The sequence below is a fragment of the Arachis duranensis genome, chromosome 2, assembly GCF_000817695.3.
Source record: "Arachis duranensis cultivar V14167 chromosome 2, aradu.V14167.gnm2.J7QH, whole genome shotgun sequence".
Taxonomy (NCBI): Eukaryota; Viridiplantae; Streptophyta; class Magnoliopsida; order Fabales; family Fabaceae; genus Arachis; species Arachis duranensis.
Window position 1 is genome coordinate 91,029,832 of NC_029773.3, and position 17,640 is coordinate 91,047,471.

General features: G+C 30.9%; 3 protein-coding genes across 3 annotated transcripts; all 3 read left to right on the forward strand.

Annotated features, from left to right (window-relative positions):
* The first annotated feature begins 2,367 nt into the window (after window positions 1-2,367).
* Window positions 2,368-8,129, forward strand: LOC110278300 (uncharacterized). The gene is made up of 8 exons (XM_052257981.1): window positions 2,368-2,385; window positions 2,519-2,777; window positions 3,189-3,520; window positions 3,606-3,734; window positions 3,815-4,080; window positions 4,430-4,587; window positions 4,865-5,534; window positions 7,526-8,129. The coding sequence occupies exons 1-8, from the start codon at window positions 2,368-2,370 to the stop codon at window positions 8,127-8,129; spliced, it is 2,436 nt and encodes an 811-aa protein (XP_052113941.1).
* A 1,969-nt stretch (window positions 8,130-10,098) lies between these two features.
* LOC107476100 (MATH domain and coiled-coil domain-containing protein At3g58370-like) lies at window positions 10,099-12,149 on the forward strand. The gene is made up of 4 exons (XM_016095848.3): window positions 10,099-10,159; window positions 10,332-10,465; window positions 10,575-10,723; window positions 11,398-12,149. The coding sequence occupies exons 2-4, from the start codon at window positions 10,344-10,346 to the stop codon at window positions 12,147-12,149; spliced, it is 1,023 nt and encodes a 340-aa protein (XP_015951334.1). The 5' UTR covers window positions 10,099-10,159; window positions 10,332-10,343.
* Window positions 12,150-13,924: 1,775 nt separating this feature from the next.
* Window positions 13,925-15,447, forward strand: LOC107476101 (MATH domain and coiled-coil domain-containing protein At3g58370-like). The gene is made up of 3 exons (XM_016095849.1): window positions 13,925-14,046; window positions 14,145-14,326; window positions 14,696-15,447. Exons 1-3 carry the CDS (start codon window positions 13,925-13,927, stop codon window positions 15,445-15,447), a joined length of 1,056 nt encoding a protein of 351 aa, XP_015951335.1.
* The last annotated feature ends 2,193 nt before the right edge of the window (window positions 15,448-17,640 follow it).

Genomic DNA, 17,640 nt, shown 5'->3' on the forward strand with positions numbered 1-17,640 from the left:
TTAATTATTTTTTATAATAAAAATATTATAGTAATTTTTTATAAAAAAATCAATTTAAATTTATTTAAAATTTGATTCATTGATTTTTTGGTTAAATCAATTTTTTTGGTCTAAATAAAAAAATACACTTTAATTAATTATATATGTTAAATTTTAATTATTAAAAAATATTTAAAAAAATTAAGCTTTTTATTTGAATGGCTACTTTCAAATAGACCTAACATTATTCTTCTTTAACATTTTCCAAGGCATGTTTCAACCGAAAATAAAGAGTGATTAATATGCAACCAATTAGATTAACACCGATACCAATGTACCATCATATCTCAAATGAACGTTTTGGACTCGTTTGATTTCCTCCTCCGTTTTATATACAAGGTTGAATTTCAATATCCATCAACTTTCTTTTTGCTTGCACTTTGCCTTTATTTCAGCTTGGTACGTTTTTCCTTCATGCTCTGTTAAAATATAACATTAATTTTGTAATTTCTTATTCTTATAAAATATATAATGTCAGTGTTGATCATTTTATAAAAATCAAATTTGCCAAGATTTCACTTACCTACTACTATTGTATGATAATATTTCAGTTATTTTGTAAAAATTATAGGAGAGCTGTGGAAATAGTGAATGTTACTTCTTCATTCTTCATTTGTTATTCATCTTCTCTGTGATTTCTTATACCCGAAATCCTTATCTTTCGTGGGTGATCCTCAAGTTTTGTTTTTGTTCATTAAATTCGACTTAGTTTATAATAGAACACTATAACTTACAACACTATTTAGGTACACACAGTAGGAGTTAGCTTAGGGGAAGTGAGTCAAGTGCAAAGTCAGGGTTCATGGTGAGAAAGACCAAACTTTTTACCGAGGTGGTTTAATGAAAAGATTTGAAAAAAATAGTTATTCCACTAAGGGTATGTTTGGTTGGGGACTTGGGGTAAAAGTGAAGTGAAGTATTTGTAATTTTGCAGTTAAAGAAGGCCTAATTGTTGATTTGCTGTTATATTATATCAAATTCAATTGATTTTAATTCTTTTTGTTAATTATTATTTTTAGTGGTGGTGTCAGATGGAGAATCAAGAAAAGACCTTACCGCTGTGTCACACTTGTAGTCATGAGTTAGTTCATTATCTACCCTATGAGTGTTCATATACCCATACCAGAAACGATAACTGCAAAACTCTCCCATTTAATTATAAGTTTTGTCCTGAATTTAAACATATATTCAATTTAGTCTCAATTTTAAAATTAAAAATCAAATTTATTCTTTAATCATCAATCTAATTAAAATATTCATGAATCAAATAAGGGAAAATAAAGAAGCAACATAGTTTAATTTAATTAAGAAATAAAACAGAGAGTGTAGTAGCAACATAGGCATAAGGCTTCAAAGTAAACAACAAAAAGTTTACTAAATTTGATTATAATTTGAGTTTGATTATACATGTTTACTGAGTTTGATTATATTCAGGTTTAGTGTTATATTTAACTGCTGAGTTTGATTATGCTCAAGTTCAGTGCTATATTTGACTATTGTGTTTGATTATAAATGTTTACTGAGTTTGATTTTAATGAGTTTGATTATACATGTTTACTGAATTTGATTATATTCAGGTTCAATGCTATATTTAACTGCTGTGTTTGATTATATGTGTTTGCTGGGTTTGATTATGCTCAAGTTCAGTGCTATATTTGATTATATGTATATTTTTTTTTACTTTTTAAATTTGATTGGATTTTGGTTGTTTAATTTGCTAGTTTTAAAATATACAAAAGACGACTGCACCAAAACGAGTAAAAAAAGAACCAGAAAACAGGGACACCAAAGAAAAAAAAAATATATCCAAAAAAACTTCGAAGGAGATGGAGTGGAGAAAGGTATTTTGTTTTTATCTTTTTTTATCTTCTATGCTAGATTTTTTTTCCCATCTGATAAGGTCTTTACATGCTTTGATTTTATTATGCAGAGTACATTACTAAATATTAGTTTACACAACGAAAAAAATGCCACTTTAGCAAACACATGCTGTATTTTAATGTTTGATTATTATCTCTGAATTTTAGAAATAATAGCCACTAAATGCAGTGTTGAGTTCAAATCTTTTATTTTGCCACTTTAGCAATTAATAAAGAAGCACGAAGAATCTACAGGTCCTTTTAGTTAGAAACCAATTCATCATCAATTAGATTGTCACAATTCAAGAAACAACATTCCTTCTTGTTATATATAGTCACTAATAGGAACTCTGATCTGATCCTTTTTTTTCCCTGTCAATGCAGTAATGGTAACTAATAAGAAGGAAAAAGGGGTGATTCAGTATTCTACTATTTTCATTTTATATAGTAACTACATAGTTCGATTACAATGTTATTCATATGGATGGTACATTATTGCCTTACTGAAACGTTTATCATTTTAACTAATTGCAAGTTGGTAATTTGAATTGAAACTAAGCACGCCATTAATTAATATCTATGATTTGATTTGAATATGATGAGTGTTTTTATTAATGTAGTGCTATGTTGACACGAGATGTGCACCAAACTTGTTAGCGACACTTTCTTCTGATCATTTGAATGATGCGCAACGCAATGAGGTCCGAGCAATGGGTTTTGGATCCCTCTTGGGTATTCTCAAGGGGAATTTAAACCATGATTTGATTTTGGCCCTTGCAAACGCCTATGATCCCGACAAATTTCATCTTCACACTCCAATAGGAAAAGTAGATGTTACCTGGAAATCAGTTGCAGCTGTCTTTGGAATGCCTGCATTCGGTAATAATTAAAATTACTTTAAGATCCTTTGGTTTCATTAATTAGGATTGACTGTATAAAATCAACATGTTTTAATATCACTTGATTCGTATAGGAGTATAACTATATATTGAATCTAAATCTTGTATTACTGATGACTTGCTTGATAAAATTTTTACATATTGAAGCTATTGATGTTAAAAATATCGTGTTATGCTGAGTTTGATTATCATGTTGTCTACTGAGTTTGATTATACTCTGAGTTTGATTATACATATTTACTGAATTTGATTATACATGTTTACTAAGTTTGATTTTACTTTGAGTTTGATTATACATGTATGCTGAGTTTGATTATTCGATGAGTTTGATTATACATGTTTACCGAGTTTGATTATAATCATGTTTTTTTCATTATTTTCTTTAAAACAGGTGACCCATTCAAGGAGGTAACAAAAGAGTATGAGTCCATACTTTCAGAGTTCAAGAATAAAAGTCCAAATGCTTTGAAACAAACCATGCTAGAAAATCCAGAAGGGGGTCCCACATTTAGGATAGCTTTTTTGTTGTATGCATTGATAACATTTTTGTTACCAATAAATACAACAATGACTCGGGATAAAATTTTTCCATTTATAATTGATGTTGATAATCCAATGAAGTACTGTTGGATTAGATGCATTGTTGATGGCCTTATTGATGGAGCTAACAAATATAAAAAAGGATTGGTGTTAACTTTGAATGGGTGCATATATGTGCTTCAGGTATTTTTCATTTAAACTAATTTTTTCTTTGACGATTATCTAAAGTATGTTTGATTATAATATAATTTTGATTAATTGAATTCAGATATTATACTTCCATAAGCAAAAATATGGACCCTTTGATTTTGAGAAAGAACCACAACCGCCTTGGCTTTCCCATTGGACAAAGGAACTTCTTTCTGCCCAAATAGCATTAGAAAGAAAAAGTTCATCGGTACTTACATTATCCGTTCAATAAAATTTTATTTTCTATCCATAACGAATGAATGTTTACTAATTATGCATGTGTTATAGGGGCTGGTTAAGTCAAAGGAAGAGCAACCTGTGCTTAAACGACCAGTTCGGCCAAAGAAAAGGGTTGTAAAAGAGGCTACTAAAGCGGAAAAAGAGCAAAATGAAAAGAAAAAAGTGGTCGACAGCCTTAAGAAGGGTAAAAAAGAATTGAGGGAAGAAGAAAAAACAACTATCACCTCAAAGTACACATGGACCATCAAGAACTTCTCTAAATTGAAGTGCGACAAGCTCTACTCCGAGACCTTCTTCACTGGCAAGCATCCATGGTACTTGCTTGCAACCAACTCCTATATATGTATTTTGCAATTATTCACTAATAGGTATTCTCTTTGGTACATTGTTTTATTTGTTATATATATATATTATTAGAATATTATTATTAAGGAATAAAATCAGAAAATATCAAAGAGAATCAGAAAAAAAAATCAATGTAATTTATTAGAATATTATTCTATAATTAGTGTATTCATTAACGTACTTTTGGTGTACATATTGGTAAGAACCTTGTAATCAAGTGAAGAAATCAATATGATACTTTTCTAAATTATTCTTCTTTTCTTTTCCTAAACTCGTTGTACCAACGTAACGTATATATGCTTTGGATTTGATTTTTAGGCGGATTCGTATACATCCAAAAGGAAATAAAGTAAACTGCTTGTCAATCTATTTGTCTGTTGGTGATAATGCTAATTTTCCTGCTGGTTGGAGCAAAACTGCTAACATTAAGATGTCTCTAATTAATCAGCTCTATTCTGATGACACCATAACACATGGTACTTCTGACACTACTATTTCAATTTCTGCATTCTCTTTATTGTGAAGTTTACATATATAAAGCTTTTAATTGAGTCTTATCAGTATCATTTGTCTTGTTGATGAAAACTTTTATTTTCTAGCAATTTCATGCATGTCATAGTGCTGCTTTTTTGGATGATTTTTGACAATTTTTCATAGATGAATGATCATGTTATGAAGGATTTAGTAGATGGAGCATTTTTCACTCAATTCTCTTGTTTTTATTTTAATTCCAATCTATTTTGCTTTTGCTAGTGGGTGTGCATACCTACAAGCACAACAGCACAGGAGTGGTTGGTGCCTATGGTTTCCCATCCTTTGTGTCTTTAGCTGAATTTTGTGACCCTAGTGAAGGGTTTCTTGTGAAGGACACATGCATAATTGTTGCTGAGGTTTCTGTCGAGAATTCAGGACACGAAGATACTAATGTTGATCACTTGCCTAAGGAAATGTGCTCATCAACATGTGATGAGTTGATCAATTTCAAGGGTCTATGCCAAATAGAAAAAGACCATGTTAATCTGCTGGAGGAAGCATGTTTGAAGCATCCTTCCATTATTGAAAGCTATAGAAAGAGAAAACGGAGCCAGAAGTTCACAGAATGGTCATTCACAACTCTAGGGAAAGTGTTGCAGTTTCTAAAGACAAAAAAGGTGAAAGACATGAATGAAGATGCATGTAAGGAGCTTCAAGATTTGTGGGAGGAGCTTGAGATGGTTAAGTTTGATGATTTGAGTTGGCTGAAGCCCCATGTTGAATCTGCATTGAGTATGAAAAATTATGCAGAGAGATTGATGAATGTGAAAAGGCTGAAGGGTAGTGTAGTTGCTCTAGAGGTTAAGAGGAGGAACCTGAAAGAAGAAATGATTTTAGCAGAGACAGATCTTGAAAGAGCAAGAAAGGAATTGGCAATGGCTGAAAAAAGGTTTGTAAAGAGAGAATTGGATGATGAACTAGGATGTGGAATACTCTAATTAAGATGACTGCCAAATAAGACTTCTATTTTGGTTTGCTAGCTGAGATTATATTAGAATCTATCTATATTTTTTGGTAATATTTATTGGTGTACTTCAAACCTTACACATGCCATGTGGAAATAGAGGCCATAGCTCCTTAGATTTCTATTCTTTTTTCTTTTTATTTGTCAAAGTGCTACTTTATAACTGTGTGTAGCTGAACAAAACTGCAAATCTCAAGTTAAGTCTACTTAATCAGTTGAATGCCAACAAGAACATATCTTACATTTCATATTACTGTCAATATATAGTTGATTGGATAAAGTAAAATTTCGATTTAATTCTTAAAATCTTTCAATATCAATATATAGTTGATTGGATAAAGTAAAATTTTGATTTAATTCTTAAAATATCATCATTTTAAATCAGTTAATTGATTTTAAAAATTTCTACTAAGTCAAATAATTTTACCATTTAAATTATGTTACAATTTTATATTTTACATGTTTAATTTATTCTTTCAATTTTAGTAATTCTTTTTCCTACCTGTTGGACACCTATAATTATATAAAAGTAAGAAAAGCAAATTTAGGCCATATAAACTATATATAGTTAACCAAGTTGAGTTGGTCTAGTGGTTAGCTCACTAGTCCGTTTAAGCAAGTGTCGAGGGTTTGAATCTTGCCTTGTGCATGGAGATAGATGGATTGATTGTTTGCATCTAATATCTAGTTCTAGTTCAGTAAAATTTGTATATATTAAGAGAAATAGTAAAAGAGTAGCTCATAAATCGGCAAATATATCTCTTACCAATTCAAATATAGTATGAATGAAAGATGTGCCTCAACACATATATAACCTAGCACGTTTGGATCGCCTAGATCCTTTCATGAATAAATTGCTACCTATTTACCCGTCAAAAACAACTACATAATAAACACACAAACTCTTCTATCTCATCTCTTCACTTATTTCTAGCTATTATCATTATCATCTAGTTCACCTTTTTTCTATTATTACTCTTTCTTTCTCTCATTCGGTCCTTTTTCATTGCCTTATTGTGATGTTATTATGACGAAATTAAATGGATAGTGTGTTTTTTTACTTCGAGCAAGATCTTACCGCTGTGTCACACTTGTAGTCATGAGCTAGTTCATTATCTACCCTATGAGCGTTCATATACCCATACCAAAAAGGATAACTGACTCTCCCATCTAATTATAAGTTTTGTCCTGAATTTAAACATATATCCAATCTAGTCTTAATTTTAAAATTAAAAATCAAATTTATTCTTTAATCATCAATCTAATTAACATATTCATGAATCAAATAAGGGAAAGTAAAGAAGCACCATAGTTTAATTTAATTAAGAAATATAACAGAGAGTGTAGTAGCAACATAGGCATAAGGCTTCAAAGTAAACAACAAAAAATTTACTAAGTTTGATTATAATTTGAGTTTGATTATACATGTTTACTGAGTTTGATTATCCTCCGGATTTGATTTAAGGACACAGCTTCACTGCAAATTTCAAGTTGTCTCTTGTTAATAAGAGGATTAACACACTCACAAAATCAATAGGTATCTATGCTTTTTATTAGAAGAATGGTTCACAATTGAACTAAGCTTGTTTAAGTTATTTGAGTTAATCAACACAAATGTCTCAAATATAATTTGAAATTGAATAAAATAAAATAAAATAAAATAAATTAATCATGTAGATTAAGATTTAAGATTGTTTTACTATTAGCTCCAATTTTTAATTAGTCAAATTTACTCAAACATTTATAAAAAATTGTAATACGTGTATATAGTTGACTCAATACATTTTATGAATACAACTTGCTCAATACATTTATTATCATCATATATATGGTTTTTCTTTTGACACATACAATTGCTTGCAAGATGGACAAGTGCGATTCAATGGAGATGCTCATGATGCAGAATATGTTTTCAGTTGGAACATTTCTTTGGCTCAACTACAACTTACTCTGGATGATGATTTGATCATTGTTGCCGAATTCTTCGTGAAGGAATCACCACATCATCATAACCAATTAGATGATGGAACTAGTAACACTATTATTGATGATTCCTCAAAACCATGTTTTCATGTTTATGAAGAGTTAGATAACACAAAGGAAAAGGGTTTTGTTCAATTGGCAGAGGAAGCTTGCCACAAGCATCCATCAGTCATTGAATGTCATAAGAACAAAAATCATAGTTCTATGTTCACCAAGTGGGGATTCATTGCATTGGGAACAGTGTTACATTTTCTTAAGACTAAGAAGGTGAAGGATATGAATGATGAAGCTTGCAAGGAACTACAACTTTTATGGAAAGAAGAAAAGGCTTTTGGTTTTGATGATTTGGCTTGGTTGGAGCCTCATGTTAAGTGTGCTTTGGGTATGAGGAATTATAAGGAGAGAGCTATGCATGTGGAAAAAATGAAGGAGAATGTGGCAGCTCTAGAAGTTGATCTTAAAGTGGCGAGAGAAGAATTGGTTAAAGCTCAACAAGGTTTTGAAGAAAGAGACTTAAATGATGTGTTGGGATATTGAAGACCTACCTAGCTAGGTTGGTTTCACTTTTGTGTAGAATGTCTTTAATTAAAAATATTGGTTAATAATTTTTGTATCTAACTGATTAATTATTTTAGTGTCAATTGAGTTATCTTGGATCCTAAATGATTATTATATTTACTCCTTCTGTGATCTTTTACATATATATGCCTCTTTTTTTTAGTTAGGTTTTTTTGTAACCTTTGTTTTAAAATTAATATGATAATTTGTCATATTTGATTCAGCTAAACTAATCTTGTTGAATGTTTAAACTTTTTTTATATTTATTCATTTTTAATATTTTCATGTGAATAAATCAATTTTTTTATGTTATAACCGAGATTTAAACGAGACCTTTAATAGACGACACATAAACTTCACTTGATCATGAAAGATTATAAAAGAAAAACTTGAAAGACTTATTAGTGATTAATTAATCCTTAAACATGAGATTGTATTTTAAAATATTAATAAACTCATAATAATTTTTCTTCCGCTTTTATTGTTGAACAAAGCCATGATCATAATTTTAGCTTTTGAATATTAAAATAAAAAATGCTATATGTCCTTTAAAATTCAGTTTTCACTTTTCACTCAGCATTTAAATTTAAATATTATTTAATTAAATTTTAGTTAAAACATATTTCTAACTTCTAGTTAAATATGTTGCTAATTAAAATTAATTTAAATTTTAAATACTAAAATTTTTTTAATTTCCTACCTACTTTATAAAGTAATTATTTTATCAATTTTTTATTTATTTGCACGTTTTTCCTTCTCTCTTGTGTACGTTCTTTTTTTCTTCTTTCTTACACGTTCTTTATAAATTTTTTTATAGAAGAGTATTACTTTTTTATAGGTAAATTTATTATTTCATATTTAACTTTATAAACGAAAAAAATAAATAAAAGGAAAAGTAGCATATAGCCATGGAAAGGGAGAGAGAGAAATAAGCCGCTTATTTTTTAACAAAGAAAACAAGAGAGTGAGGAAGTTCATCGTCAAAGCAAAGAAGAAATTTGGGGGAAGAGAGCAGTTCAATATTGCAGACATTAAATTGGTAAACTTATTTTATTTTTGATGAAGTTTTAGTATATTATTTTTTGCGTAGAGATAAACATTAAGATATAACTTTTTAATTTTTTATGAAGTTTTAGTATATTATTTTTGGCGTAGAGATAAATATTAAGATATAACTTTTTATTTAAGTTGAGTTACCACTTTGTGGAGAATTTATGTTAATTTCACTAATTTTGATAAAATATATTGTTGATTGTTGAGGTACTATAATACTACTAAAAAAACTGATTTTATACCCATTTGATAGTGAAAGATTTTATTGAATAAGTTTTTTATCTTTTTTTAGAATTATTTTTATAATAAAATTCTGATATTTAATTATTTAATTTCTGCCATTATATTATTTTCTGCAATATCTGTAGTATTATTTATTTAATCACACATATTATAAAATAATTATTTTTAGTGATTCCTGTTAGATAGGTTCTTATTTGAATCTTTTGTTGAATTTTCAACAAGAATGGCTAATGAACTTAATTGAAGATCCAATCCTAATTATTAGTTAAACTAATGGATTTGTTAAAAAAAGTTAACTAATGGAATTTGGTCCCGAAAGTGTTGCTGTCATCAGATTCATAATTTCATACCTATTCTCTCTCTCTTTTCAAAGGTATGTTGCTTTTGGTGACGAATGGATTTTGATCTTCTAAAGTTTGAATTTTATTTTAGAGAGTAAAATATGATATCTCATCATTTATTTCATATGTGGGACCAAGAATAAATATAAAAGAGACATCATTTAAAAGTAAAAGAATCACACTTTATTCTCTAAAGTAAAATTTAAACTTTAGAGAATCCAAATTCATTACGAATTTTCCTCCTTCATTCTTTGAAAAAAAAAAAAGTGTTTTTCTTCCTCGTGACTGTTGCTGTTGTGTGAACACTATTTAGGTACACACAGTAGGAGTTAGCTTAAGGGAAGTGAGTTAAGTGCAAAGTCAGGGTTCATGGTGAGAAAGACCAAACTTTTTACCACGGTGGTTTAATAAAAAGATTTGAAAAAAAAAATAAAAGTTATTCCACTAAGGGTATGTTTGGTTGGGGGTTGGGGTAATTGTTGATTTGCTGTTATATTATATCAAATTCAATTGATTTTAGTTTTTTTTTAATTATTATTTTTAGTGGTAGTATCAAATGGAGAATCAAGAAAAGATTGGAGAAACGTTTGAGACGTTCAAATGGACCATTAAGGACTTCTATAAGTTGAAATCCAAGAAGATTTACTCTCAGAACTTCTACATTGGTGGTCATTCATGGTAATTGAATTAATTCTTGTTTACTATATATGTATGATACTTGATTAGTTGACATGACCGTTTGACAAGTGCGTTTTAAGTTTTAACATGTTTTGGACTTTGATTTTAGGCGGATTCTTATGTATCCAAAGGGAAACAAGGTGGATTACTTGTCAATTTATTTAGATGCTGGTACTTTGGCTGATGTAGAGACCAGATTTTCCAAGTTTAAGTTGGTTCTAATTAATCAGGTCAATGACAAATTGACACAGATAAAAGGTATCTTTCGTATTTACCTCTCCCCTGTCCTGTATGTGTTTTCCTGTTCTTTTCTTTGTTGCTTCTTTTAGCTGTGTTATGTTTTTCATGAATGAAAATTGTGTTTCTTAACAATTTCTTGTAAAGTCTGTGTTTTGATTGGGTTTTAGATTTTTGGTTTTGACTACTTAAACTTAAGCTTTCATTTCTACCTTTTTTGAATTCATGGTCATTGATGATAAAGAATGAGCATATGGGTCATGTATCTTAGTCTTACTATATGCATAGTCTTCTGGTGATTCTAATTATATAGATTACTTTTTTGGATCAAGATCCTTTATGGGGAGAGTATTGGTAAAATGATAAAGTGCGGAATTAATTACTTTTAAATTAAGATAGTGCATATCTCACATATGATAGGAGTTACAAATTCAATAGTGATTAACTCCTTACTTTATCACTTTACCAATTTCCTCACTTTCGAAGATCTAAATATACTATTTTATCGAGTTTTGTTAGATACATACAAATTTCACAAGTTCAAAACCACTCCAATTGTGTGAAAACAACATTGCTATTTTCTAATTCATTAAGTAATATATGAGTTCTATCTTATCTACAATACTAGCATGGTGTTAATGTATGTCCTATCTTATAAAAAGTTGACTCTTGATATGTATATATGAATTTTCCAGAAACTCAACACACATTCAATGCCAGAGAGAGTGACTGGGGATTCACATCGTTTATACCTTTAGTTGACCTTTATGTTTTTAACGAGGGGTTTATTGTGAATGGCACTTGTATAATTGAAGCTAGGATTTCCATCAGCCACCCAGAACTTGAGAAAAAGGTTGATGAAGCTGCTCCACCAGTTTCTATGCAAGTTCCTGCTAAGCCTATTGAACATGCTGATAATCCTTTACCTATGGACATATCTGCAATCCCAATTGATGAGCTTGTTGATTTCAGGGGTTTAGGGAAAATAGAAAAAGCGTTTGTTCCTCTTCTAGACGAAGTATGTGCAAAGCATCCGTCAGTTATTGGATGCCAGAAGAAGAGAAGTCGAAGGTTTACCGAATGGGCATTCACGGCTTTGGGAAGAGTTCTGCATTTCCTCAAGACTAAAAAGGCAAGAGATATGGATGAAGAGGCTTGTAGCCATCTTCAAATCTTATGGGAGGAACTCGAGACGTTTAGATTCAATTTAACTTGGCTGGAGCCACATGTTCAATCTGCCTTAGATATGAAAAATTACATGGAAAGATCCGCTAAGGTGAGAAGTGTGAAGGAGAATGTGGCTGCTCTGGAGATGGAAATGAAGAAGCTGAAGGCAATGGTTGCTTACGTAGAAGTTGATCTTGAAATGGCAAGAAGAGAATTGGTGAAAGTTGAAGAAGGTTTTGAAGAGAGAGATTTGGATGGTGAACTAGGATATGGACCATAGACTCACTTATTTTGTTGAAATTTCACTTAATCTATGCAGATATTGTAAGGACAAATGAATCCTTGTGCAAGAAAACAGTCCTAACTAGTTTGGTTGAATTGCACAAAGAAAGAAGATTACCAATTAAATTAACTAACACATTGCTGTAATTTTGTGAAACGTGACTCTTATTTCTACTGAAGCTAATATTAATCTCTTCTTTTTAGGGAGGTTACTGTAGGTAAGAAAAATCTAAGTGTTTGTGTACTATATCACCTAATATTAGGAGAAGTTAGTATAATTATTTATTATTATTAACATGAACTTTAAAGTATAAAACAAGAAGAATTATTATTACTCTTAACATTTTTCCATGCATGTTCAACATAAAAAAGATACTGATTACTGTGCAACCAATTAAATTAGACATCGATACCACTGTATCATCATAACTAAGAATGAATCTTTGGACCAATTTGCTCCTACGTTTTATATATAAAAGTATGAATATGATTTCAACATTCTAAACTCTGCGTCTATCTAAACTTGGTACGTATTATCTCTATTCTTTGATATAAATTAGAGGTGAGCACGGGTCGGTTTGGTTTTGGTTTATAGTAAAATTAGAATTGAACCGATCAAAATATAATTGATTCGATTTGGTTTGGATTTATATTTTTTTATACATGTACTTAAACCAAATTAAACTGATTAAGAACGAATTGGTTTGGTTCGGGTAATTAGATACATGATGACTTTGAAATTCATAAAAAAAACAAAATTTTTATCTTAAAAATTCAACAAGTACAATAAACATGTAACATCAATAGAAATAATTCAAACATGTTAAACACCACATACATTAAAAACTAAACTTATTAAAATCCAAACATATTAATAGTGAATAATCATTGTCTAATGGAAAAGTCATATATATATTTTTTATTTTTTTATTTAATTAATATATGATCGGATTCACAGGTTAGTTCGGGTTCCGCACCCCCGAACCAATACCCGAACCAATTACTAACAAAGACCATCGGTTTGGTTTGAGTTGAACCCGATTACCCGTTGATTCCAGGACCAATTTAATTAGTTCAGTTTGGGTTCGGATAGGTAATCGGGTACCCGCTACCCGTGCTCACCCCTGATATAAATAGTTTCCTCATTTCTTATTTCTCATAAATATAAAATGTCAAATATTAATCATTTTATAACAATCAAAATCAACAAGAATTCACTTACCCGCTGCTATTTTATAATAATATTTCAGTTATTTTGTAAGAATTATTGGGCAGCTGTTGAAATGTAACGTTGAATCATCAAAGTATCAGACCATGAATGAGAAGTTTCTTTCTTTCTCCAAAAAAAAAAAAAAAAAAAAAAAAAAAACTCTTTCTTTCTTGTAACTGTTGCTGTTGTGGGAACTTGAGTGTTACTTGAAGCTACCTTTATATGAGAACCATTTGGGGTTACACCGTTTCCTTAATGTCACTTGAATCTCTGTTTTTTGGATAATTGGAGCTCATTTCATTTATGTATTCTGATATTGCCAGCATTTTTTCCTTCTTCGTTTTTTTATTCAATTTCTTTGTGATTTCTTATACCCAAATCCTTATCAAATTCGACTTAGCCCACTCGCGGGGTAATAATAAATAATGTGAAGCTTTTGTAATTTTACAGTTGAAGAAGGTGTACTTATTTATTTCTTGTTGTAATATTTATCGAATTCAATTGATTTGAGTTTTCTTTTTCTTTCTTTTTTGTCCTTTTTTTTTCCCTAGCGGTGGTGTGAAATGGAGAATCAGAAAAAAATTGGTGAAACGTTTGAGACATTCAAATGGACTATTAAGGACTTATCTAAGTTGAACACCAAGAAGATTTACTCTCAGGAATTCTTCATTGGTGGCCATTCATGGTACTTGAACTAATTCTAGTTTACATATGCGTGATACCTCATTAGTTGACATGAACTTTGACGCGTGCTCTTTAACATGTTTTGGACTTGGATTTTAGGCGGATTCTTATGTTTCCGAAAGGAAACAAGGTTATGTTTCCAAAAGGAAACAAGGTGGATTACTTGTCAATTTATTTGAAAGTTAGTGATGCTGTTACTCTGCCAAATGGATGGACCAGATTTTCCAAATTCCAGTTGGTTCTGATTAATCAGATTGATAGCAAATTGACAAAAGCAAAAGGTAACTTTCATATGTCCCTCTCCCCTGCTCTCATGCCCTTATGCTTTGTTCGGATTTAGATATTTTTTGTTTTGACTACTTAAGCCTATGCACTCATTTCTACATATGGGTCATGTATCTTATGATATGCATAGTCTTCTCGTGATTCTTATTATATAGATTACTTTCTTTACAAGTTTCGTTAGATACATACCAATTTTACAAGTTCTCAAAACCACTCCAACTGTATGACCACAGCATTGCTATTTTCTAATTCATTAGGAGTTCCAAGTTCTAACTTCTAACTAATCTACAATACTAGTTTGGTGTTAAGGAATGTTCTATCTTTACAATAAGTTGACTCTTGATATGTATATATGGATTTTCCAGAAGCTCAACATACATTCAATGCCAGAGAGAGTGACTGGGGCTACACATTATTTATACCTTTAGCTGACTTTTATGATCATAGCAAGGGGTTTATTGTGGACGACACTTGTATAATTGAAGCCAAGATTTCCGTCAGCAACCAAGAACTCAAGAAAAAAGTTGATGAAGCTGCACCACCAGCTTCTGTGCAAGTTCCTGCCAAGCCTATTGAACATGCTGATAATCCTTCATCTATGGACATGTGTACAATCTCAATTGACGAGCTTGTTGATTTCAGGGGATTAGGGAAAATAGAAAAATCGTTTGTTCCACTTCTTGACGAAGTATGTGCAAAGCATCCCTCGGTTATTGAATGCCAGAAGAAGAGAAGTCGAAGGTTTAGCGAATGGGCATTCGCGGCTTTGGGAAGAGTTCTGCATTTCCTCAAGACTAAAAAGGTGAGAGATATGGATGAAGAGGCTTGTAGCCATCTTCAAATCTTATGGGAGGAACTCGAGACGTTTAGATTCGATTTAACTTGGCTCGAGCCACATGTTCAATCTGCCTTAGGTATGAAATTTTACATGGACAGATGCACTAAGGTGAAGCGTGTGAAGGAGAATGTGGCTGCGCTGGAGATGGAAATGAAGAAGCTGAAGGCAATGGTTGCTGCAGTTGAAATTGATCTTGAAACGGCAAGAAGTGAATTGGTGAAAGTTGAAGAAGGTTTTGAAGAGAGAGATTTGGATGGTGAACTAGGATATGGACCATAGACTCGCTTATTTTGTTGAAAACTCACTTTATCTATGCAGAGATTGTAAGGAACAAATGAACCCTTGTGTATGTGACTAACCCTTGTGCACAAGCAGTTTCTTGCACCATAAACAGTCCTAACTAGTTTTGGTTGAGTTGCAGAAAGAAAGATTACCAATTAACTTACAAATTGCTGAAGTTTTGTGAAACGTGACACTTATTTCTACTGAAGCTAATATAGATCTTCTCTTCTACGCTTTGTTTGGATATAAAAAAGAAAATGATAGAAAAAAAAATGAGAAAAAAGAAAATAAAAGAAAAAGTGGAGTTATTTTCTGTTGTTTGGATAATAGTTGTTAGAATAGAATCGGTAATCGAATCGGTTAGGTTATTGGTTTATTAGTTCAATCGATGAGTTATTGGTTAAACTGATAAAATCGGTCCTACGTAAATAAAAAATATAAAATAGTCCAAATTCTAAAACCTAAAATTAAAATTTAAAAAATATATCTCCTCACTAATATTTTAAAAACAGTCAAATTTCAACAAATTATAATCCACAAGTTATAATCTAGTTATTATTAAATAAGTATATAAAATTTTAGTATTTTTTCATAATAAAAAATTTTTAATTTTATTATATACTTATATATTTGTACATGTTCAATAATATTTATATTTATATCAATAATTATGAATAATAAAAATATAATTAATTTAAATATAAGTGAGTATAAAATTAAAATAATATCTAAAAAAATTATTAAACATTTTTACTATATAATTAATAATTAGTATTTAAAATACTAAGAAACAACATAGTTTAGTAGTAAGGAGAACTTGGAAGCACAAATAAGACCCAGGTTTGAACTACATCTTCATCAATTTTAGAATTTTCTCTTTAATGGTTCGATTGAATCGATTTTCACCGGTTTTAGGCAATTTTCAAAGGCTTTGATCAGTTTTATTTCTTAAGCGGTTCAAAGACTGGACTAGACCGATTAGGAATCTAATTTCCGACTTTTCAGCCAAATCGGCCGGTCTAATTCGGTTTTTACAACTATGGTTTGAATTAAGAGAAAATGAATAAAAATAGAATAGAGAGATTTTTTTTGGATGAAAAAAAAAGAGAAAAGAAAGAAAATAATAATGATATAAAATTATATTAATACTCTTATCATAAAATAAAGTATAAATATTTTTATTTATTTATGTTTTATTGTATTTTATAAAATTTTCCCATGCATGTTCAACATTAAAAAGAAAACAATTTTGCTAACCAAGAAGTGTTCCGCCATCTCCTGTCAACTCTTGTTGGACTAAACTTCAAAGCCCATCAAAAAAAAAATATGGTTAGACTTTAAAGCTCATCAAACAAAAAAAAATATACCTCAATTATTCAAATTCACCATATTTTAGAATTACATTTTACCACTTTCTCCTACTTTTTTTACCACCATAGTGCCTAGCGCCACCGTTGCCGCTCCACAGGAGGTTCACCGTTGTCGCTGTTCGGCCTCCACACATGCTGCACCGGACTTCTAATGAAAGTGTTTTTTTAATTGGGCCGTGTCTTTTTTATGACTGTGTCTAATGGAAATATTTTTGTGGACGTGTTTCCTACATGTGTCTCCTTATACATGTATCTTCTAGTGGAAGTATCTTTGATCGAATTGAGAATGTGAAAATGAGATAGAGGAAGCGCGCAATGGTAGACGGTGCCACGGTAGTCCTGCGGAGGAGAAAACTGTGCATACAAAACGCGTGTTGCGGCGATGGAGATTAGTTGCGGAAGGCATCGGCACTGTCCAGTGAATCATCGAAGTGGAAGCTGCGGCGGCGCAAACGCTGGCTTGGCCTGGGAATACGAGCGGCGAGGATGCGGATGTGAGCGGCATGGATGCGAATGCAGTGCGATGAGACAGCGGTGTGATGGGAGAGTGGCGATGTGTGCGGCGCACTGTGAAGGCGCCGATGCGACGGTGTGCGCGGCAGGAGCCAAGGCACTTCAGAAGCTGTGATGTGGAGATCTCGTGATTGATGAGAGAGATGGAGACACTTAGGAGATGTTACTGTTGTTTTATTTGCCTAATTCTTATTATTTGAATTTAAATGTATTTGAATATTCAAATTTTAATTTTAAAAAATTTAAAATTAATAATTATTAATTAGAATTTTTACAACTTTGGTTGATTGTTTCTTGCCTCCAATAT